Below are 26,099 nucleotides of genomic sequence, written 5' to 3'. Positions count from 1 at the left end.
TTCCGTTTTATTTTCACTAGATGGTGTCCTATATCAAGAAACTGGGAGCAGCGTTTGACAAGTACTCTGTATGCACACTAGTTATATAAACGGGGCTGACAACTAGCCTTTACTCACATAAGTTCTATGTTTTATTGTTGCAGAAATCTGCAAATGAACTTAAAAAATCGGAAAAGGCTTATTTTATACCTAGCTAAGAAGTAGTCAGGGAATTATATAATTTTTAAAAGTAGTGGATTTATAAAAAATCACGTTTGATGCCTAGGGGTGCGTTCGTAAAATGTGCTCTTGCTATCTATTCCGATATCAGATCACTCTCGTCTGAGTGTGCAGTAGTGCAGAGTAATTGATGAATTTACGAACATGCAACACCCGTTGAATATGACCGGTGTCGGTAAACGTCGGGAAAAAAACGTTATTAAATTGTTGCCATCAGCAAAGTTACAGTCACGAACGCTCTAGAAAACATGAAAACAGCCTAATCAGCTTTGCTAGGGCGAGTAAAATGGTCAGATTGAGGCGTTCTCTCGTTCATGTCTGGAAGTAGCTAGGAAGCTAGCCAACTTTAGCCTATTAGCTTGGGTGCTTGACTGCCATTGTGAGGTCAGAACACTCGGATCAACTCTACTCCTTGGCCAGAGTGTCCAGTGTGCGCTTTGAACGCCCCTCCCCAAAGAGCGAAACAAACGCTCAGAGCACACTGAGCGCCCTCTGGCACACCAGATTGAATTTACAAACGCACTGACAGTTTGAGTTGCGCAGGTCTGGGCATGGTACTTGATTTGGGGCGTCAGAAGTGGCTTCCACCCCTGCCTGAAGCACTCTTCCCATCTACTGTACATGTCTACATGAGTGTTGTCAGAACGTAATTACTCTCTCACGACCTCATACATCTATTTATGAAGGTAAGCCGTTGGTTGATCTATTAGTCTCCCCAGAGTTTCAATCTGTGGTTGTTTGAGTTCAGCACAAGGGATTTTCAAATGACTTAAGGTCACTTATGTTGGCTACATTTTCACACTGACTGCTGAATAATTATGGATATTGTGCATTAGATCTATCTCGAACTGGTATCACCAGTCAATACACACACACACACACACACACACACACACACACACACACACACACACACACACACACACACACACACACACACACACACACACACACACACACACACACACACACACACACACACACACACACACACACACACACACACATCTTCCTTACTTGTGCAGTATATGCAATTTTTTTCAGTAACAGCACTGACTTTAGGTGGTCAGTTCATTATGTTTTGAGGATGCTATTGACACTGCCCTTCTTGCAGTAGGCTACATGACTTCAACACTGACACATGTTTCCTGTACAGCCACAGTCTCTCTCCAACACCTTCAACATGGGCAGCCAAAGAAAAGACAGCTTCCTCTGGGGGAAATGTAAGGTTTTTACGTTTTTACAGTCCATTTTGCAATTGAACAACATCCCTAATTAGGCTATATTATCTGGGGATTAACACCACGAACAATACATGGGTGTCTTTATGTAAGATGATGAAGTGTTGAAGTGTCAGTAGACAATGGGGGTTTGACTTGTTGCTGTGAATATCTTACTTGAGAAATGAAAATGAAATACACTAATAAGAAAGTGTACTGATATAGTACCTGTCTTCACAATAGATATTCACTACAGTCTACAGTGACTATTGTGCTTTCAGTCTCTTTACCTTGACCTATATACACTGTGGTATGAAGTCAGCAGTGTTCAACGGATTCAAATGGTTTGTTTTGATCACTTTTACCACAGTGATGAATGTTATTCACTTTATTGTAGCATCACCTGACTTTATAGAGACATATTGTTGTCAAATAGCTTTTATATACCTCAAGTTCTCATTACTGACTATCACATAACGTTCAGAGGCGTTGTTCACAGTATAGTGTTCAACAATCTAATTGCCAAGATAGATGGAGTTTGGTGATGTTGTATTATGAGTTAAGGTTGTACTGTCTAGTTAATGTTGTATTGTCTAGTTATAATGTTGTATTGTCTAGTTATAATGTTGTATTGCCTAGTTATAATGTTGTATTGTCTAGTTATAATGTTGTATTATCTAGTTAATGTTGTGTTGTCTATTTATAATGTTGTATTGTGTCATTATAATGTTGTATTGTGTCATTATAATGTTGTATTGTGTCATGATAATGTTGTATTGTCTAGTTATAATGTTGTATTGCCTAGTTATGATGTTGTATTGTCTAGTTATAATGTTGTATTGTCTAGTTATAAAATTGTATTGTCTAGTTATATTGTTGTATTGTCTAGTTATAATGTCGTATTGTCTAGTTATGATGTTGTGTTGTATAGTTATAATGTTGTATTGTCTAGTTATAATGTTGTGTTGTTTAGTTATGATGTTGTATTGTCTAGTTATAATGTTGTATTGTGTAATTATAATGTTGTGTTGTATACTTATAATGTTGTGTTGTCTAGTTATAATGTTATATTGTCTAGTTATATTGTTTTATTGTGTAATTATAATGTTGTGTTGTATAGTTAGAATGTTGTATTGTCTAGTTAATGTTGTATTGTCTAGTTATAATGTTGTGTTGTCTAGTTATAATGTTGTATTGTCCAGTTATAATGGTGTGTTGTCTAGTTATAATGTTGTATTGTCTAGTTATAATGTTGTGTTGTCTAGTTATAATGTTATATTGTCTAGTTATAATGTTGTGCTGTTTAGTTATGATGTTGTATTGTATAGTTATAATGTTGTATTGTCTAGTTAATGTTGTATTGTCTAGTTATAATGTTGTATTGTGTCATTATAATGTTGTATTGTCTAGTTATAATGTTGTATTGCCTAGTTATAATGTTGTATTGTCTAGTTATAATGTTGTATTGTCTAGTTATAATGCTGTATTGTCTAGTTATAAATTTGTATTGCCTAGTTATAATGTTGTATTGTCTAGTTATAATGTTGTATTGTGTCATTATAATGTTGTATTGTCTAGTTATAATGTTGTGTTGTCTAGTTATAATGTTGTATTGCCTAGTTATAATGTTGTATTGCCTAGTTATAATGTTGTATTGTCTAGTTATAATGTTGTGGTGTCTAGTTATGATGTTTTATTGTCTAGTTATATTGTTGTATTGTGTAATTATAATGTTGTGTTGTATACTTATAATGTTGTGTTGTCTAGTTATAATGTTATATTGTCTAGTTATAATGTTGTGTTGTTTAGTTATGATGTTGTGTTGTTTAGTTATGATGTTGTATTGTCTAGTTATAATGTTGTATTGTCTAGTTATAATGTTATATTGTCTAGTTATAATGTTGTGTTGTTTAGTTATGATGTTGTATTGTCTAGTTATAATGTTGTATTGTGTAATTATAATGTTGTGTTGTATACTTATAATGTTGTGTTGTCTAGTTATAATGTTATATTGTCTAGTTATAATGTTGTATTGTCTAGTTATAATGTTATATTGTCTAGTTATAATGTTGTGTTGTTTAGTTATGATGTTGTATTGTCTAGTTATAATGTTATATTGTCTAGTTATAATGTTGTATTGTCTAGTTATAATGTTATATTGTCTAGTTATAATGTTGTATTGTGTAATTATAATGTTGTGTTGTATACTTATAATGTTGTGTTGTCTAGTTATAATGTTATATTGTCTAGTTATAATGTTGTATTGTCTAGTTTTAATGTTGTATTGTGTCATTATAATGTTATATTGTCTAGTTATAATGTTATATTGTCTAGTTATAATGTTGTATTGTGTCATTATAATGTTGAATTGTCTAGTTATAATGTTATATTGTCTAGTTATAATGTTGTATTGTCTAGTTATAATGTTGTATTGTGTCATTATAATGTTGTATTGTCTAGTTATAATGTTGTATTGTGTCATTATAATGTTGTATTGTGTAATTATAATGTTGTGTTGTATACTTATAATGTTGTGTTGTTTAGTTATGATGTTGTATTGTCTAGTTATAATGTTATATTGTCCAGTTGTAATGTTGTATTGTCTAGTTATAATGTTGTATTGTGTCATTATAATGTCATTATAATGTTGAATTGTGTAATTATAATGTTGTGTTGTATACTTATAATGTTGTGTTGTTTAGTTATGATGTTGTATTGTCTAGTTATAATGTTGTACCTTCTAGTTATAATGTTGTATTGTCTAGTTATAATGTTGTGTTGTCTAGTTATAATGTTGTGGTGTCTAGTTATGATGTTGTATTGTCTAGTTATATTGTTGTATTGTGTAATTATAATGTTGTGTTGTCTAGTTATAATGTTGTATTGTCTAGTTATAATGTTATATTGTCTAGTTATAATGTTGTGTTGTTTATTTATGATGTTGTGTTGTATAGTTATAATGTTGTATTGTGTCATTATAATGTTGTATTGTGTCATTATAATGTTGTATTGTCTAGTTATAATGTTGTATTGCCTAGTTATAATGTTGTATTGTCTAGTTATAATGTTGTATTGTCTAGCTATAATGTTGTATTGCCTAGTTATAATGTTGTATTGCCTAGTTATAATGTTGTATTGTCTAGTTATAATGTTGTATTGTCTAGTTATATTGTTTTATTGTGTAATTATAATGTTGTGTTGTATACTTATAATGTTGTGTTTTCTAGTTATAATGTTATATTGTCTAGTTATAATGTTGTGTTGTTTAGTTATAATGTTGTGTTGTCTAGTTATAATGTTGTGTTGTCTAGTTATAATGTTGTGTTGTCTAGTTATAATGTTGTATTGTCTAGTTAATGTTGTGTTGTCTAGTTATAATGTTGTGTTGTCTAGTTAATGGTGTGTTGTCTAGTTATAATGTTGTGTTGTCTAGTTATAATGTTGTATTTTCTAGTTAATGTTGTGTTGTCTAGTTATAATGTTGTGTTGTCTAGTTATAATGTTGTATTGTCTAGTTAATGTTGTGTTGTCTAGTTATAATGTTGTGTTGTCTAGTTATAATGTTGTATTGTCTAGTTAATGTTGTGTTGTTTAGTTATAATGTTGTGTTGTCTAGTTATAATGTTGTGTTGTCTAGTTATAATTTTGTGTTGTCTAGTTATAATGTTGTATTGTCTAGTTAATGTTGTGTTGTCTAGTTATAATGTTGTGTTGTCTAGTTAATGGTGTGTTGTCTAGTTATAATGTTGTGTTGTCTAGTTATAATGTTGTATTGTCTAGTTAATGTTGTGTTGTCTAGTTATAATGTTGTGTTGTCTAGTTATACCCTGAAAAGGGAATAATGAATAACCCTCATCTAAAAACCGTGAGAAGCTGTTATGAGGACAAGACTAGAGCAGATCACTTACTAATGGACATTACTGGGGCTCATTCTATAAAAAGCTGAAGTTCAGCAGTTATATTTAGCTAGTGCTGAGAAGTGCAGTATGTTGAGTTACTGTATGCTAGGGTTGGTGTGAGGGTGGTTGTCAAGGCACATTTCTGACACCTTTGATATGTGCAGTGTATACAGGAAGATGTCTCAATTAGGTCTCAGGGGTTTTGTCCGACTGCTTCATTTATGCATTGGATGATAATGATGGTTTCATCTGTATGTTTGTTTTTGTGTGTATAATCAATTATACAGCTTCCACAATGCTTAGCTCAATGGAGAGGCAGGAGATAGACACCATGAAGTTTCATAAGAGTGACCTATTAGATGACATTCAGGTACAGTAAATCATGCTCTCAACCAGGGCTCTTTTAGTACAGTCAAAATGCTTTATGAAACTGAATTTTGCCAGAATAAAACTAACTGTATTGTGACATTACCTACAACAGTTATTACATTCACAAAAGCCTCCCTCAAAAGTTATAACATCTCAGAAACATCCAGTTTTATGAGTTGACTGACCCTGTACCCCTGTATGTGCCAAGGGCTTGAGTCAGCTATGGCTAAAATAGCACATATTATCATCTCATCCCTTTGACATAATTTCCCCTTGTGTAGAAGCTGAGGTTGGAGATTGACAGCGTCATGACGGAAATCCACAACATTGAGACGGACGAGGAGAAGTAAGTCAGAGATTGCACAATGGCTCAATAGGTTACCATTGACCAGTAGGCCTCTTCCTCTGTGGGAGAGTTAGCTACAGTAACACTTTGCAGTGTGTCGTAGCTTCTTTTGAATCTATCACAGCACAAACACCAGATCAACAATACTCCCTGACATCCATCTTGACAAAGAGGCTCCTCTGACGTCCTATCCCTCCCTAACTCCCTGCCTAACTCAGACTAAGAAAGGCATGGAGGCACCCCCCCCCACTGTGATCACCTCTTCGTCCTTATAAGTGGGCTCTGGGGGCGTTGTCTTCAAGAACAAGAACAGATTCTGCCCCCCATCTGTAAGGCCCCTCTGTATATGTGTGTTTCCTGTTTCTTCACTAGCAGCTACAGGAATGTGGTAAAACTCTTATATGTCAGCAGCATGAAACACTGAGACATGTTCCAGGCAGGACAACCCCAGCTTCCTTTAATTGTCTCGCTCTCACTGTGTGTCATCTCTTATGCAGTGGACACATACTGTAGCTAGTATAACGCTCATGGGCAAAAGTGGTGTAATTATCCTTTGTCAATATTTATTCTGTTTTGTCTTTGTCTCTCTTCAGCAAAAATGTTGTGAGAAACAAGAGGTTCTTAAGTGGGAAAAAGAAATTCAACATGGACCCTAAAAAGGTGAGCTCATGTCACACACTGTAATTAGAGCCCTTAGTTTTTCCTGGTGAGGTTCTCTGGTAAGACAAAGTCATAACATTACTCAATATGGAATACACTAAACATAAATACATACGGATCAGATATGTACTGAAATGTGAAGTGCTTCAATTATAAAATTTAAGTAGTAAAAATCTGTATAATTATCACATCTCTACTGACGGAGGCTTGCCACAGCTAGAAGTTTAAATAGTTAACTGCAAGATGACAGAACAAATAATCTGACACAAATGAATGCTGAGCGAGTGACGTGACTTATGTGCAGAAGTGCAACAGTGCGGAGGCATAGAGAGGGGGAGAGAAAACTCGAGAGAACCACATCCTGTTCCGTGAAGAGGAGCGGAGACGCACGCTCCTGCTCAAACCACAAACACCCCTCCTTTCCTCTCATCTGACGAGAGGCCAAAACCATAATATAAAGTCCCCCTGGCCTGTATGACCACCCTGGAGAAAAGCCTGGCCTGTATGACTACCCTGGAGACAAGATTGGCCTGTCTGTCCACCCCGGAGAAAAGCCTGGCCTGTATGACCACCCTGGAGAAAAGCCTGGCCTGTATAACCACCCTAGAGACAAGCCTGGCCTGTATGACCACCCTGGAGATAAGCCTGGCCTGTATGACCACCCTGGAGATAAGCCTGGCCTGTATAACCACCCTGGAGACAAGCCTGGCCTGTATAACCACCACCCTGGAGACAAGCCTGGCCTGTATAACCACCCTAGAGACTTGACTGGCCTGTATGACCACCCTGGAGAAAAGCCTGGCCTGTATAACCACCCTAGAGACAAGCCTGGCCTGTATGACCACCCTGGAGATAAGCCTGGCCTGTATGACCACCCTGGAGATAAGCCTGGCCTGTATGACCACCCTGGAGACAAGCCTGGCCTGTATGACCACCCTGGAGACAAGCCTGGCCTGTATGACCACCCTGGAGATAAGCCTGGCCTGTATGACCACCCTGGAGATAAGCCTGGCCTGTATGACCACCCTGGAGACAAGCCTGGCCTGTATAACCACCCTAGAGACTTGCCTGGCCTGTATGACCACCCTGGAGAAAAGCCTGGCCTGTATAACCACCCTAGAGACAAGCCTGGCCTGTATGACCACCCTGGAGATAAGCCTGGCCTGTATGACCACCCTGGAGATAAGCCTGGCCTGTATGACCACCCTGGAGACAAGCCTGGCCTGTATGACCACCCTGGAGACAAGCCTGGCCTGTATGACCACCCTGGAGAAAAGCCTGGCCTGTATGACTACCCTGGAGACAAGATTGGCCTGTATGTCCACCCCGGAGAAAAGCCTGTCCTGTATGACCACCCTGGAGAAAAGCCTGGCCTGTATGGCCACCCTGGAGAAAAGCCTGGCCTGTATGACCACCCTGGAGAAAAGCCTGACCTGTATGGCCACCCTGGAGAAAAGCCTGGCCTGTATGACCACCCTGGAGAAAAGCCTATGTGTGGGTGTGTGCAAAGGCTAGAGATCGAGTCAAGCAGGTCATTGGTTTCTATAGCTGGAAGCTCTGCATTGTTTAGATATAAGAAGATATATTGCTTCCAGTGGCTCTCTCAGAATGGCAGACAATGCATACAGAATATTTCATATGTGCATGACCACTACTGCACATCACAGTGCTTTGGACCTCATTATGATTTCTGCAATTTTTTTATTCCACATACAAATATGCGTTAATGCATACATATCTTCCAAGTTCATACATGTTCATTGACTTGTCATGGCCTCTTCCCCCAGGGTATTCAGTACCTGGTTGACAATGACCTGTTGGAGTGGACAGCAGAGGCAGTGGCTGAGTTCCTATACAAAGAGGAAGGACTGAACAAGACAGCCATTGGGAACTTTTTAGGAGAGAGGTACACAATGCTTCTGAACATGACCAGGATAATGATGGCTTTGTTGATGGGGATAATGATGACTGTCATAACCACTCATTATCAAAATAATCTCCATATCACTGATTTGACTCTTGTTTGTGTTCATGCAGGGAGGAAATGCACCTTCAAACTCTGAAAGCCTTTGTAGAACTACACGAGTTCTCCGACCTGAATCTGGTGCAGGCACTGAGGTTAGTGCTGCACTACACTGGTGTATCTCTTACACTCATACATGAATATATTCTCATTATTATATTCCATTTCCACAGTCAATCCTGTCTGATTCCTGTCTCTTCCCTGGCTCATCCCTGTAGGCAGTTCCTGTGGAGTTTCCGTCTCCCTGGAGAAGCCCAGAAGATTGATAGGATGATGGAGGCATTCGCTACACGCTACTGTGACTGTAATGCAGGGGTCTTCCAGTCAACAGGTACTGTACAGTACTGTAGTGCACAGGAACCAGCCTCCTCTACCATGCTGCTGACTCCCTACACTGACAGATCAGCAAGACAGATGGGGCAGGGGTTGAGGAGTACATTTTGAGGCATATTCAAATCATTTCACAAAGGTGATGCTGATTAAGGTTGCAAATACATATCATTGACCAAACAGTAAGGAAATGTGTCGGTGTTTCAAACAGACACCTGCTACATCCTGTCCTTTGCCGTCATCATGCTGAACACCAGTCTCCATAACCCCAATGTGAAGGACAAGCCCAATCTGGAGCGCTTCTTCAGTATGAACAGAGGCATCAACAATGGGGGTGACCTGCCCAACGACCTGCTCATGGTGAGGTTTCAGGGGTCAGAGGTCAGGAGTTAACTCCACTCTCAGAATGTGACCCCTATTTGGTTGTTGTCTGTAGCTGTAGTTACAGTAACTCTCATCTACTACCTCATTAAATCCAGAAACTCTATGAGAGCATTCGGAACGAGCCGTTCAAAATTCCAGAGGATGATGGGAACGACCTCACACACACCTTCTTCAACCCAGACAAAGAGGGTTGGCTGCTCAAAATGGGTGAGATGATTAGCAATATCATTAGATGAGAGAATTGTCTTATAATTGTGCCATTACCAAGCATTAAAAATAAGCTTACCACAGAATGATCTGATTTCCTTTATGGAGCGTGTTGGATGGAGAGTTTCATGATTAAACGTTTTATTTGTGTAATGAAATGTAAACTTTTCCTCTCTGCAGGAGGAAGGGTGAAAACATGGAAGAGGCGGTGGTTTATTTTGACAGACAGCTGTCTGTACTACTTTGAGTATACCACAGTGAGTATGCTATACCCCCAACTTTGTCATAGGGTTTGCCAGTAATGGAATTTAGGATAAAAGATGGTAGTAGTTACTGCTAAGTGATAGTTCTTGACCAAAGCATCTCTCTCTCCTCCTCCCTCAGGATAAAGACCCCATAGGGATCATTCCCCTTGAGAACCTCTGTGTGAGAGAGATAGAAGACTCTACCAAACAGGTAGTGTATTCCACTGACTGCATACGTCTTTCTAAGGTTTATGGCAGTGCCACCTGTTCTATGGTGTTTCAGTCTCATAGTCTGTGCAGAAGTCACAATTACAGAAGCTACTCTCTTAGCTGTCACGGCACTGTATGATTCATAGCCTCCGTATGACTCATAGCATCCGTATGAGAAAGGAAGGTTTTAACTGGAAGATGAGGAGTAATTAGACCAATATACTATGGGATCATTTCCTTTAAAAAAAAAGAAGTTATTACCAGTAATTTGGCTTGGGCATGTGTTTTGTGAACATTTGTATGCATGTGTCTGCTTCATTGTGAGCAGTACTGTCTAGAGATCTACAACCCCAGAGGGCAGAAGATCAAGGCTTGCAAGACAGAGAATGGAGGCAGGGTGGTGGAGGGGAAACACCAGTCCTACAGGATGAGTGCAGCCACAGCAGATGAGAGAGATGACTGGATAGGCTCCATCAGGTCAGACACCTCAACCCAGGCTTAACACATACCTGTACTACATGCCATACACTTCACACATGACATCCCAAATGACAGTTGTGTCCGGGCACAGGAGACACAACTGGCAATCAATAGGATAAAGTGAACTTGATGATTATCATTTGGACACTTGTCTTATTCTTCTCTCTGTCTTTCCCTCAGAGCAAGTATCACCAAGGATCCCTTCTATGACCTGGTGTCATTGCGCAAGAGGAAAGTCATCAACAACAACAATGCTTCACAGGACTGAGACATCAGACATGATATAAAGCATCATGGGAATTGAGCCCGGTAATGATCTGTAGAGGTCCCTCTCCGTAGCAGAAATGCTTGGAAATGATAGACTGGTTCAAGTAAATAGACATGGCACTTAACGTTACAGTGCTGTACAGTACAGCATTAGTGCAATACTGTAACTCAGAATGAAAAAAGATCATTGTGACCTGTGTGTGGTTTAAAGCTGTCAAACCAGAAACTCCCCATATCTCATACTGTAGGTCTAATTTTATGGTTGAAGTTAGAGTCACTCAGTCTGTTCAATTACTAATAGAAAGGGATTTCTGTCAATATTTCTTAGAAATAAGAATTTAAAAGTACGTGGGAGAGAGGTGCAAACCAAAATAAGTGTGTAGCACTGTAAGAATAATGCATCATTCTATAAGGACAGATTTGAACATGTAATGTATAACGCAAAGTTACTAAAATGTAGTTGTATATAGTTCTAGTTGATTCTGTACCATGAGCATAGAACAAAGGAACTATCAGGTAAGCATTATGGAAATGCTCCACCTTTTCACCTTGCATCAGGCTCAGCGATTTCAGTTCCTAGTAAGCCTCTGTACTACGAGCCTTTTCCTCTCCCAAGCCTATAGAATTCCTGTTACGTGGACACAAAACTTCAACACGGATTCAGTGTTGCAACGTTCTTCCATTGCCTTAGAGGCATTGTGTAAATATTTTTTGAAATATGTATTTTTCAACTCCTAACATATGTATTTTGTAAATACTGTATTATAATAGAAAGTTATTTTGCACATTGCCTTTAAAGTACAGACTGTGATAATACACACGTCTGTATACATGCCTTAATAATGTTGAATAAATAATAAATAATACATGCTTATTTTATTATAAATATGTGTGTACTTCTTTCACAACAGATGACAGATAGTAGCAGATTATAATTACATCAATCGGGCCTAAAAAGCGGGACTGAAGACCTTCCACTTCAGGAGGGCTCTATGTTGATTGCACTGCTCATTGGTTTCATTGTCCCTTGTAGCGTCAGCCATGTTCTTTGTGTCCGTTTCCCTGTACATTTTATATTTATTCTGTATAATGAAATGCGCTTTACAAATGTAATACACCTTCTTCTTCTTATTATTATTATCATAAATCTCTTAGATATATACTGAACAAAAATATATACGCAACATATAAAGTGTTGGTCCCATGTTTCATGAGCTGAAATAAAAGATCGCAGAAAAGTTCAAAATGTTCTACATTTTTATTTTTTACAAATTTGTTTACATCACTGTTAGTGGGCATTTCTTCTTTGCCAAGATAATCCATCCACCTGACAGGTGGGGCATATCAATGATTAAACAGCATGATCATTACACAGGTGAACCTTGTGCTGGGGACAATAAAAGGCCACTCTAAAATTTGCTACACAACACAATGCCACAGATGTTTCAAGTTTTGAGGGAGTGTGCAATTGGCATGCTGACTGCAGGAATGTCCACCAGAGCTGTTGCCAGAGAATTGAATGCTTGTTTCTCTACCATAAGCCGCCTCCAATGTCGTTTTAGAGATTTTGGCAGTACGTTCAACCGGCCTCACAACCGTGTAACCACGCCAGACCAGGACCTCCACATCCGGCTTCTTCACCTGCGGGATCGTCTGAGACCAGCCACCTGGACAGCTGATGAAACTATGGGTTTGCACAACCAAATAGTTTCTGCACAAACTGTCAGAAACCATTTTAGGGAAGCTCATCTGCGTGCTCGTCGTCCTCACCAGGGTCTTGACCTGACTGCAGTTTGTCATCTTAACCAACTTCAGTGGTAAATGCTCACCTTCGATGGCCACTGGCACACTGGAAAAGTGTGCTCTTCACGGATAAATCCCATTTTCAACTGTACTGGGCAGATGGCAGACAGTGTGTATGGGGTCGTGTGGGTACAGAGCCCCATGGTGGCAGTGGGTTTATGGTATGGGCAGGCATAAGCTACAGACAACGAACACGATTGCATTTTTATCAATGTCAATTTGAATGCACAGAGATACCATGATGAGATCCTGAGGCCCATTGTCGTGCCATTCATCCGCCGCCATCACCTCATGTTTCAGCAGGATAATGCACGGCCATATGTTGCAAGGATCTGTACACAACTCCTGGAAGCTGAAAATGTCCCTGTTCTTACATGATTTGCATACTAACCAGACATGTCACCCATTGAGCATGAGTTTGGGACGCTCTGGATTGATGTGTCCAACAGCGTGATCCAGTTCCCAAAAATATCCAGCAATTTAGCACAGCAGAGGAGTGGGACAAAATTCCACAGGTCACAATCAACAGCTTTAAAAACTATGGGAAGAAGTTTTGTCATGCTGCATGAGGCAAATGGTTTTCTGATAAACACCCTTACCTTTTTTAAAAGTTATCTGTGACTGACATATGTGTATCTGCATTCCCAATCATATGAAATCCATAGATTAGTGCGTAATGAATTTCAATTGACTGATTTACTTTTATGAGCTGTAACTCAGTAAAATCTTTGAAATTGTTGCATGTTTCGTTTATATTTTTGTTCAGTGTAAAATCAAATTAAGTAGTTTTAAACCATTTTTATTATTTAGTGATACAAATGTAATCAATCTGATATTGTTCAACACAAATAAGGAAAAACACAAAGATATTATCAAAGGAATCACTATTTGAATTTCTAAAATGTCCAGTAGATGGTGCCAGATTATAATCTGTTGTTGGTTTTCAGTTTTCAATACTTATTAGGTGTCAGAGTTTAATAACCACTCATCCATATGCTTTATGTCTCCCATGACATGGGAAAAATATATTTTAGCAACCCAAATGCACAGCTCCTAATGAAGAAACATTGAATCATGTCATGTGGTCATCCTGAGGTACTGTGTACTGAGGTGCTGCGTTGTTTTTAGCATCATGTGATGAAAGATGCCTCATACTGGCTGTGTTTCTCTATTTTGAAAGTTATTCATCTTGAAAACTTTTTGGGACATTTTGGGACTAGAAATGGACAAATGAAACAAATAACAAAATATTGTTTTTGGATGGGGTTTTCCTTTAAGTGCTGTATTTCTACTGTGAAATGAGGCCTGCACCTGTGGTATGAAAAACACAAGCATCCTTCCTGTGCACATCAGTTCCTGTGTGTCTGTCATAGGGCTGTGGTTCTGCTCTGAGGTTACTATAGCCCTTATGCAGATATGAGAGACAAAACATACAGGGAGGAGAGAGTTGATGCAGGGAGTGATACACTAACCCTCCCCACGTGTGACAGCAACATCCATGAAGAGGGCTACTGTAATATACACAGTATGTATATGTTGTAAGTCCTCTCTCACTCACAGTTAAATATACAGTACTGTATGTCCACACACAATATGCAGTACACCGTTTGAGTGAATGTATAGTAAGCATAGGCTACAATCTTATGAAACCTTTCCCTAAAGCTTTACAGGCAAGAGTGAACCAAAGAAATGTCTATATGCTTTTTGTAAAAGTGACTTCTCACATAAATTTCTCTTCAAACAAGGGTGGGAATAAAAACACTGATGCACCAAGAGAGAAAAAAAAACAGCTATCAATTGCACTTATTATACCGGCAGCCAAAACATTTGTATACCCACCCAAACCATATCTACAACTAGCAGAGTTATGATTAAGCGGAGCTCCTGCACAGTCGTCCATTTCTTTGACAAATCTACAGATAAGATAGTGGTAGGAAATGTTATCTAAAGGTTGCGCAAGAAAAATATGATCATGTCCAAAAACAAAAAATCACATGACTGTGGAGAAGAGAACTTGATTTAGCAAAACTATCTAAGTCCTCTGTATAAATGATTGCAAAACAAAATAGACAAGTTATATTTTATATTATGATTTCATATAAAACAACAGTCACACATCAGAGATATGAAGTCAGTCAAGTACATGAAGTACGTGTGGTCCCATACATCTTTGGCATTTTTATATACAAGACTACACACTATAATTTCAATGAGAAAATGTCCTTTGCTCTTTGTAATTGCTATGCATAAAAAATAAGCAAAATATGTCTTAGTCCCTATTGCTTCTTTTTTATTAAGATGACAGATATAGCCATGGACCAGTGACATGTTTATAATGTCACATAGGTTTAGAGACAATGTATTATGTTGTATGTTAACAGCAGAAGTGTGTGATTGGTGTCTGATCTGTTAAAACAACATCCATTATTCAGACACTACACACTCCAGTGGAGATAAGGGCCAGTCAACTAACAATTTAACAAAGTGCCCTTGGTAAGGTGATACCTTGTGTGAGAGAAGAGAGCTGATCACTTTTCCTTCTCCATAGTAACCTGAAGGATAGACACATTCAGAATACATCTATACCTGGGATAGATGTGGTTTTAACGCCATCCATTTATTTAGGTTTAAAAGCGGCCGTTTCAATGACAGTGATACAGGAAAGAGCAATACAACATGTTGATTTCTTATGACATGTGAGCAGTAACATAAGATCAGTTTTCAAGCATCGAATGACTGAACGATCAAGTCTGTATTGGCATTTCCCTGACACAGGTGGTGAATGCCATCTGAGACGGGCAGGACTCAGGAGACACTCACTGGTATGTGGTATCAAATCACTCCTGCTAAACAACAACATTAGGCTCATATTAAAGGAACAGTGGGTCTGGCATTGAAGACTCTCACTACTCTAACTGATAAGGCAGTGGCGGTCCACACAGTCTCACACCAAGTCTCACGAAGGAACATTACAGTAGTACATAGAATGAGCAGCACATGTAATTACTATACTCCTGCCATGGCATGTCATTACTACACTCCTGCCATGACATGTAATCACTATACTCCTGCCATGACATGAAATTACTATACTCCTGCCATGACATGTCATTACTATACTCATGCCATAACATGTAATCACTATACATCACTATACTCCTGCCGAGACATGTCATCACTATACTCCTGCCGTGACATGTCATCACTATACTCCTGCCATGACATGTCGTCACTATACTCCTGCCATGACATGTCATTACTATACTCCTGCCGTGACATGTCATCACTATACTCCTGCCATGACATGTCATCACTATACTCCTGCCATGACATGTAATTACTATACTCCTGCCATGACATGTAATTACTATACATCACTATACTCCTGCCATGACATGTAATTACTATACTCCTGCTATGACATGTCATTACTATACTCATGCCATAACATGTAATCACTATACATCACTATACTCCTGCCATGACATGTAATTACTATACTCCTGCCATGACATGTCATCACTATACTCCTGCCATGACATGTAATCACTATACTCCTGCCATGACATGTCATTACTATACTCCAGCCATGACATGTCATTACTATACTCCTGCCATGACATGTCATTACTATACTCCTGCCATGACATGTAATCACTATACTCCTGCCATGACATGTAATACTATACTCCTGCCATGAAATGTCATTACTATACTCCTGCCATGACATGTAATCACTATACTCCTGCCATGAAATGTCATTACTATACTCCAGCCATGACATGTAATTACTATACTCCTGCCATCACTATACTCCTGCCATGACATGTCATTACTATACTCCTGCCATGACATGTAATCACTATACTCCTGCCATGACATGTAATCACTATACTCCTGCCATGACATGTAATTACTATACTCCTGCCATGACATGTAATTACTATACTCCAGCCATGACATGTCATTACTATACTCCAGCCATGACATGTCATTACTATACTCCTGCCATGACATGTAATCACTATACTCCTGCCATGACATGTCATTACTATACTCCTGCCATGACATGTCATTACTATACTCCAGCCATGACATGTCATCACTATACTCCTGCCATGACATGTAATCACTATACTCCTGCCATGACATGTAATTACTATACTCCTGCCATGACATGTCATTACTATACTCCTGCCATGACATGTAATCACTATACTCCTGCCATGACATGTCATCACTATACTCCTGCCATGACATGTAATTACTATACTCCTGCCATGACATGTCATCCCTATACTCCTGCCATGACATGTAATCACTATACTCCTGCCATGAAATGTCATTACTATACTCCTGCCATGACATGTAATCACTATACTCCTTCCATGACATGTCATTACTATACTCCTGCCATGACATGTAATCACTATACTTCTACTCCACATCTAATACTGCATCTGATAATGGCAATTACTTCAAATGTCCTCTGGCTCTGTCTCTCCCAGCTGATCCTGTCCTCCCTCTCTTTAAGTCAGGACTGGATGCAGTTCCTCTTGGAAGGCTTCTTGTGTCCCTTTCCTAGAGGGAAAGGAGAAAAGAAGGGATGAGCCACCAAAGAGTCCACGTGAGGGACTATTGCAGACAAATGAAAACCACAAATGGTAGAATATAACAACATACCGCCATGACATGTCATTTGTTGATGGGTCATGTAAGACATACTTTCTCCACATTGTGGCAGTTTGGAAGGCTTTTTGTTCTTAAATTTCCCAGGGATCCTTTCTCTACCATCTCAAATGAGTCATCAGTGGCAGTGCTATTCATCTCTGAGACTTTGCGGGAAAGAGGAGGGGATGAGCCACCAAAGGGTCCGGGGAGGGACTTTGCAGACAAATGAAAACCACAAATGGGAGGGTGTTGATCCTCTCCTTGGGTGAGGGTCATTGGGGTTTGTGGCAGTTTAGGTTTGTTCTTAAATTTAGGGGAGGTTTTTACCATCTCAAATGGTCAGTGGGGTTCTGAGTGGGTAGAGGAGGGGGTTAGGTGGGTCGGGGAGGGGTTTTGGCGGGTCGGGGAGGGTGTTGAGTGGGTAGGGGTGGGGTTTGTGCGGTTAGGGTTTGGTGTTGAGTGGGTAGGGGAGGGGTTTGGGTTGCAAGGTGAGGGGGTTCGGTGGGTAAGTGAGGGGGTTAGGTGGGTAGGGGAGGGGTTTGGGCGTGTAGGGGAGGGGGTTCGATGGGCAAGGGAGGGGGTTGGGCGGCTAGGGGAGGGAGTTGGGTGGCTAGGGGTGGGGTTGGGTGGCTAGGGGTGGGGGTTGGGCGGCTAGGGGAGGGGGTTGGGCGGGTGGAGGAGGGGCTTGAAGGAGTGGCCCCATCCTCCTCTATAGTCTCACTGTTGTGATTGGATCCTCTGCCTTTCAGGAACAGCCTGAAAGAACTGCGTTGTTTCTTTCCACCTAAGGCCTGGTGCTTCTGCGAACCTCCCTTCCCATCCTCCTCATCCTCCACAGGAGAACTGGGGGACTTCACAGTGACCATGTCCAGTTCCACACTACTGCCCCCTTTGGCATGGAGTAGCGTCGACAGTCCGTTCCGTTCGAGTCCACCGCCCAGTGAGTCTCTGAGTGTGGAGAGGTCCTGTAAGGACCCAGTGAGCCCGAGACTGTTCCCCACCACCAGAGAATACTTAGGGTTGTGGTATTTATGTGCAGGCACCCTCTGGTCAGCCTGCCCACGAGAGTCCCCTAGAGACACCTGGAAACGGGAGGTGGACATCAACAGGGGCTTGGGGACCACCACCTTCCGTACCGGCGCAGGCATGGGAGGCTTGGTTATGTGGAACTCCTTGTAAAGGTCCACATTCTCAGATACAGCATACATTTCCCTGAAGTCATTGTCGAAGAAGTCCACCACCTGCCCAGACATTACTGTGATGGTGTTTCTGTCCATCCTAGAGGAGCTCCATGTGAAGCTGGAGATGACAGAACAAGAGAGTGAGACACAGACTCAAAGCTCAAAGAGTAGGAAAAAATCATGTTTGCTCTGGCTGAATGAATGTGAGTGGAAATGTATGACTGAGAAAATGACTGACCTGTAAGAGCCAAACATAACCTTTTCTCCGTCCACCAGCATGTATTTGGAGCACAGAGAGCCGGGCAGCCTGCCAAATGACAGGGCCAGCCCAGAACCTTTCACCGTTCGCACACGCAGGTTCTGAAAGAGTCACACAGATACTGAGTTAGACAGGTGCCCTTATTACAGTATAAACCATGAGTCAGTGACTATCAGACTTCCAAGTACTGAACAGTATCATATCAAACACTAAGGGAAATTGTGCTGTTACCACCCACGACCAAAGTAAACTTTCAAGGTAAGCAAATCCGAAACTGGTGATGCAAGGGTTGAGTTAAACCCCTTGAGTATACAGTCGAGGCAGGTCTATTTACTGAGCAAGGAATGGGAGTGAGTTGGAGAGAGTGAAAAAGACTGTCCGAGACATACACACAGAAACAGACACGTCAGAAGGATGCTACCCTATGCTGTTAACACTTGTTTGGTCAAGGATCAAGTTCCACAGGACTGGATTGTATTCGGCTCAATGAAGAGCAGTTTCTATGAAACAACAATGACAGAGTCTCAACACTGGAAGGGCCTTGAAGGGCCTGGAAGGGCCACACACACACACACACACACACACACACACACACACACACACACACACACACACACACACTAGGTTATCCAGCATTCCATATAAAATAGGCTAGATCTACTGCACAAGCTTTCATCTACATAGATCAACATCTACAGATGTAGGATCTTAATTTGATCACCATGTTGCAGGAGAACTTTCATGCATTGCAGGACATTTTTAACTTGTGGTGTATTTGAGGTTTAAAGAGGCTTCTGAAGTTTGTAATTTCCACTTTGAAATGTCAGACTTGATTTTCCCTTATGAAAAATGTATCAACCGCTACAAAAATGCCCATGAATTATAATCCACATAATAATTCCCATCTCCTGTTGCTGCAGGATAATTTTCCTGCTGTAGCAAACTGGCTCAAATTAAGATCCTACACCAGTATAGACAGTGTGCCAATATGGATGATAATAAAATAATAGGCCAGAGGAATATTCCGTTTTTTACCGCCAAGAAGTTGTGGCTGCACTTTCCATTCACATGACACTCTGCTATTTACATGGTAATGACATGGTAATACCATAGCTAACTATCACTTGTTCCTGTTTGTTTGTTGCCTACTGCCTGCCAAAGCATCCCTGTCTTACCCGTAGATGCAGAGCAGTGACCTGTAAACGAGTGCACATATCCAGGAAGTGGGGCATACCACGAGCCTCCAGTATGATGTACACAGCCACCCCTCGTCTCTGTGCTGCGTCCAATAGGTCCTGAAGGATCTGCAGGTCTGTAAGGTGGTCCATGACCACGGCTACTACCTGAGGATCACACATAGGGCTGTTATAGAGGAAGAACAGAGGGGGATGATATCTCTGTATCAAATCAAATTGTATTTGTCACATGCGCTGAATACAACAGGTAGACCTTACCGTGAAATGCTTACTTGCAAACCCTTAACCAACAATTCAGTTCAAGAAAGAGAGATAAGAAAATATTTACTAAATAAACTAAAGTGAGAAAAAAAATCATTGTAATCTAAAAGTAACAAGAAAATTATATAACAATAAGAAAGCCATATACAGAGGGTGTATTTGAAGGACTCAAAGCAGGAGACTTGTGGTTCAATTGCTCGAGTAAGATTAGAATCTCCCTAATTAACTGGAAAAACGAGTTGAGCCAAAATGTCAAGATTTATTTTCTTATGACAACTTTTCCACTTCAATCCAAACAGAAGGATGTCAAAATATTTGAGAGGCTTGAGAAGGTGACTGATAAATCTGCTTAATAATACCAGACTAGTTGATATTTACAAAGATCAGAGAGGACAAAGGAAAGGCAAAAGTGTAAATTCAATAAATAACCCCGACACCTCACACACACGTGCGCACACACAATCATATACCGGTACACACACAGACACACACAGACACACACAGACCCACAACCACACACACACAATAGAGGTCGACCGATTATGATTTTCAAGCCGATACCGATGAATCGGACAATTTTTTAAATTTATTTGTGATAATGACAATTACAACAATACTGAATGAACACTTATTTTAACTTAATATAATACATCAATAAAAATCTATTTAACCTCAAATAAATAATGAAACATGTTCAATTTGGTTTAAATAATGCAAAAACAAAGTGTTGGAGAAGAAAGTAAAAGTGCAATATGTGCCATGTAAGAAAGCTAACGTTTAAATTCCTTGCTCACAACATGAGAACATATGAAAGCTGGTGGTTCCTTTTAACATGAGTCTTCAATATTCCCAGGTAAGAAGTTTTAGGTTGTAGTTATTATAGGAATTATAGGACTATTTCTCTCTATACCATTTGTATTTCATTAACCTTTGATTATTGGATGTTATTATAGGCACTTTAGTATTGCCAGTGTAACAGTATAGCTTCCGCCCCTCTCCTCGCTCCTACCTGGGCTCGAACCAGGAACACAACGACAACAGCCACCCTCGAAGCAGCGTTACCCATGCAGATCAAGGGGAACAACTACTCCAAGTCTCAGAGCAACTGACGTTTGAAACGTACCCCGCTAACTAGCTAGCCATTTCACATCGGTTACACCAGCCTAATCTCGAGAGTTGATAGGCTTGAAGTCATAAACAGCTGCTGGCAAACGCACGAAAGTGCTGTTTGAATGAATGCTTACGAGCCTGCTGCTGCCTACCATTGCTCAGTCAGACTGCTCTATCAAATCATAGACTTAGTTATAACATGATAACACACAGAAATACAAGCTGTAGGTCATTAATATGGTCGAATCCGGAAACTATCATCTCGAAAACAAGACGTTTATTCTTTCAGTGAAATATGGAACCGTTCCGTATTTCATCTAACATGTGGCATCCATAAGTCTAAATATTCCTGTTACATTGCACAACCTTCAATGTTATGTCATAATTACGTAAAATTCTGGCAAATTATGCAGCCCAAACTGTTGCATATTCACTGACTCTGCGTGCAATGAACGCAAGAGAAGTGACACAATTTCACCTGGTTAATATTGCCTGCTAACCTGGATTTCTTTTAGCTAAATATGCAAGTTTAAAAATAAATACTTCTGTGTATTGATTTTAAGAAAGGCATTGATGTTTATGGTTAGGTACACATTGGAGCAACGATACGCACCGCATCGATTATATGCAACGCAGGACACGCTAGATAAACTAGTAATATCATCAACCATGTGTAGTTAACTAGTGATTATGATTGATTGATTGATTGTTTTTTATAAGATAAGTTTAATGCTAGCTAGCAACTTATCTTGGTTTACTGCATTCGAATAACAGGCAGTCTCCTCATGGAGTGCAATGTAATCAGGTGGTTAGAGCATTGGACTCGTTAACTGTAAGGTTGCAAGATTGAATCCCCCGAGCTAACAAGTTAAAAATCTGTCGTTCTGCCCCTGAACGAGGCAGTTAACCCACCGTTCCTAGGCCGTCATTGAAAATAAGAATGTGTTCTTAACTGACTTGCTCGTTAAATAAAGATTAAATAAAGGTGTAAAATAAATGTACAAAATTAATCAGCCAAATCGGTGTCCAAAAATACCGATTTCCAATTGTTATGAAAACTTGAAATCGGCCCTAATTAATCGGCCATTCCGATTAATCGGTCGACCTCTAACACACAGACATACGACCACACACAACCACACACACACAACACACACACACACACACACACACAGACACACAACACACACACACACACACACACACACACACACACACACACACACACACACACACACACACACACACACACACACACACACACACACACACACACACACACACACAGTTATTGAAATGTAAATCCTATAATCCTTGAATGGCATTCATTTAGGTAAAAACAGAAATGGTTGTCTTTCAGGAGCACAAACGTTGCATGTGAAGAAATGTGAGCACTGGTGCATTACTATGACCTAGTCCTGTACCACACTGTAATGTGTAATGTGTACACTGTACAGTGTAATGCTCTCTACCTTATGCTGACAATGGTAAAGGAGTGGTGATGACAAAGTATTGGACAGTGAAGGCCTTTTTATAGTAAGGCTAGAGTCACTTCCTGGCTTGGCCTTTATTTTCTATTTTTTGTATCTTTATTTTAACAGGCAGGTCAATTAAGAACAAATTCGTATTTAAAATGATGGCCTGTCAACGATTTCAGTTTGTTTAGTTCATTGACATACCTAGTCATATGCACACAGAACAGCTGGTCACGGGTTTGTCTTCCCTGTCAGTAGATCATTAACCTGTCTCAAGGAGTGAACGATGACCCATCATTTGCATTGTTCTCAGTGAAATACCATCTTTTGGTATTTTTTCATTAGTCCACTGTTGAAACAGTCCCACAATCTTGTGCATCATCATGATGATGTGGAAAATAACACTTTGCTTCTTGAATGTTCAATATCTTGAAAACCTGACTGCTGACAAGCAAAACATTTTGGGACTGTGTCAACAGTGGACTAATGAAGAGCCAGAAACCGGATATGGACAAGAATCAACTTTGCATTACGAGGATAAAAAATATTAACATTGAGATTGCATGAAATGGAGATAAAATGTGAATGTAAAGTGAGTATGCATTATTCCATTGTTCCAGAGAAGTTAACTGTAACCTGGTCAAACACTCCAGTCTCTTATCTGGATTTGGGCTACTTACACCCACAGTGTTTAAGCTCAAGTTTGCATGCTTATCTCCTTTCCCTATAGCCGTGTCCTCCTGTGCCAAGCTTAACCCCAGAGTTATGTGTGTTCTTCCTCCTGACATTTAGTCCCAGGCAGCATGACTGACACGTTACCCAGCCATTTAGAGGGGGAGGGACTCTTGATGGAGTGAGTTGAATTACAGTGGATGTGGGAGGAGAAAGCGTCGCGTGGATGTGTTTTTAAACACTGACGTGAGGCTGGGGAAACGCTTTTGAATGACTTGTTACAGGTTCTGATGTGAAACTGTCTGACATCTAGAACTGTGAAATGTTTGGCCTTTCCAGCTCCTCCACATGGGGCGTTGCTTGTTACAACATGCCTATCTACTGCATGTGTTCCATCCAGTTAGACATCTACTGTGAACATTCATTTCAAAACTCCTGTTAACTGTTGATCCTTCATTGTAGAACGTAATGACGTGATGAAGGGGAGAAAATGAAGATGATTGAGATTACCATATCAGTGTTCTATATCTATGATAATAACAACATAACATGAATCAATAGTTAATCATCAACAATGGTCAATTATGTAATCGTTTCATTTCATAATAAAATCAAAATAGAAGTAGATGTTTTACATTGTTGCTAATCGCCTTGGTTCATTTTACAGTACGACTCCTCAAGTACGACTCCTCAGTTGAGCCAGGACCTGGCTGTTCTAAGCCTTAAGGACACACATCTCTTGTTGAATTCACATGACTGCCAAAGTCAAGGGGTATGAATACTTTCTGAGGGCACCGTAGGTCAATGAAGAACAATTAGACACGTTCCCCTTTCTCTTTTTTTTCTTTTTAACCTTTATTTAAATCGGCAAGTCAGTTAAGAAAAAAATCTTATTTGCAATGACGGCCTAGGAACAGTGGGTTAACTGCCTTGTTCAGGGGCAGAACGACAGATTTTTACCTTGTGAGATCGGGATTTGATCTAGCAACCTTTCGGTTACTGGTCCAATGCTCTAGCACTAGGCTACCTGAGAAGTAAACCAAGCAGGTAATAAAACCTCATGTCAAAAAAAGGAGGTTGCTGTCACAAGGCCTATGTAGCAACTGTAGTAACTACACTGACAAATTCAGACCTGATAAATAGGCCACTAGAACTGACACTAACTGTCCTATTGTAGTGTTGAGAAGTTTACATTAAATTAACAGAACCCATTTTATAACTTGTCAAGATGAAAACACAAATGCATGATTCAGGGTCATGCTGACTCAGGATTCAAAGTCATTTGTAAACTGTTCTGAGCTACAAAGAATGAGGGGGAACAATGTGAGGGCATCACTCAATAATTTAGGGCTGAGAAAAAAGTATGTAAACTACGTTATTCACGTGTAATATGCCGTTATCAATTTATATTAGAACTGTAATTACCTTGTTAGATTCTTGAATGAGTCTCCTGACAACCTCTTTTATATGGGGCCCCTTGTTTTTGGGTGGGTGCGTATGAACGGATACTCGAGTGACACCTTTATAGAAACTAGTGCTGCCTGGCCAGCCGATGTCAAGCGGCGGGACATCCGTGTCCGACATCTGAGGCCAGTATGTGGAGTGGACCCCCGAGTCTGCATTGGACTCCTGAGCCTTTTCGTATTCGCCCTTCTCGGACTCACTACCGGAATCATACTCATCAAAAGTTTTTCGAATCCATTTAATCTCGCGGGCGGATAGAAAGTCTCTGACGTTGTCCTCTTTCAGTCGCATCTTGAACGCGCCATCACCGTTCTTCAATAGTTGCTCGAGCGCGGCTCGCTGCTCCTCGCAGTAGTAGAACTCTGCTTTGGATTCGGGTATCTTTTCGTTGACATGATCTTCGTCCATGCACAGAAGCTGAGACTCGGCCATAGCAGCGGTATCCGGAATTTTTCCAACCGTTAATTCTTCCTTCCCCCGCAGTTCTCCTTTGCATACACCTTTACCTGTAGGTGTTGGGTGCGTACACAGGTGACGTTCAAAAAGTAGGGGGAGGAGTTCAAATGTCAAGTTTTATTGTCACGTGCACAAGAACAGTGAAATGGCTTTCTTGCAAACTCTTTCCCAACGATGCAGTAATCGATATAAGTAGTAGGTTTACTATAAAACAAGGAACAATAATCACAAAATAGCAAAGACGGCAGCCATACAGTACGGCGCCATCTTTGTGTGTGGTTGAGGTAATTCTTACATGGAGAATGTGATTATTTTGAATTTCCATAAAGGCCAACCAAGAATTGAGTGGTGTCACGTAAAGCACATTGGTACTGTAGTGTATAGGCTTGTAGGTTTAACATAGAACTCAATACAGATAAATTAGCCTACATAATGTTGTAATGTCTAGCCAACTAAAATGAAATGACTCAAAGCAAAAACCAAAACAGTTAAATTCCAAATGTATTTATCAGACCCTGTGCTTCGGATACTTTTCTTGGATGCTCTGGTTCTGTGACATACATTTTTTTTAAAACATTTGGTCACAGGTCAGCAGTGTTGGGGAAGCTACTCTGAAAATATACAGTACCAGTCAAAAGTTTGGACACACCTACTCATTGCAGGGTTTTTATTTATTTTACTATTTTCTACAT

General features: G+C 40.0%; 2 protein-coding genes across 3 annotated transcripts; one reads left to right on the top strand and one right to left on the bottom strand.

Moving 5' to 3' along the window:
• Positions 1-718: 718 nt before the first annotated feature.
• Positions 719-11,745, top strand: LOC112258951 (cytohesin-3). 2 transcript variants are annotated; one of them, XM_042327717.1, is made up of 14 exons: positions 719-905; positions 1,376-1,442; positions 5,626-5,708; positions 5,989-6,053; positions 6,647-6,713; positions 8,501-8,619; positions 8,751-8,831; positions 8,955-9,067; positions 9,278-9,426; positions 9,546-9,657; positions 9,838-9,914; positions 10,042-10,113; positions 10,441-10,589; positions 10,773-11,745. In XM_042327717.1, exons 1-14 carry the CDS (start codon positions 900-902, stop codon positions 10,858-10,860), a joined length of 1,248 nt encoding a protein of 415 aa, XP_042183651.1. In that variant the 5' UTR covers positions 719-899; the 3' UTR covers positions 10,861-11,745. The 2 variants fall into 2 exon arrangements, with proteins under 2 accessions (XP_042183651.1, XP_024289393.2); XM_024433625.2 differs by having other exon boundaries at positions 1,334-1,442.
• A 6,106-nt stretch (positions 11,746-17,851) lies between these two features.
• On the bottom strand, positions 17,852-26,061 carry LOC112259244 (protein FAM83F-like). The gene is made up of 4 exons (XM_042327899.1): positions 24,913-26,061; positions 19,949-20,116; positions 18,753-18,874; positions 17,852-18,632 (listed from the first exon to the last, which is right to left on the bottom strand). The coding sequence occupies exons 1-4, from the start codon at positions 25,381-25,383 to the stop codon at positions 17,852-17,854; spliced, it is 1,542 nt and encodes a 513-aa protein (XP_042183833.1). The 5' UTR covers positions 25,384-26,061.
• Between the last annotated feature and the right edge of the window lie 38 nt (positions 26,062-26,099).

Source organism: Oncorhynchus tshawytscha, linkage group LG09 (assembly GCF_018296145.1).
Source record: "Oncorhynchus tshawytscha isolate Ot180627B linkage group LG09, Otsh_v2.0, whole genome shotgun sequence".
NCBI lineage: Eukaryota > Metazoa > Chordata > Actinopteri > Salmoniformes > Salmonidae > Oncorhynchus > Oncorhynchus tshawytscha.
Note: the sequence above shows the minus strand (reverse complement) of the source record. Positions and strands in the feature narration are given on the sequence as shown.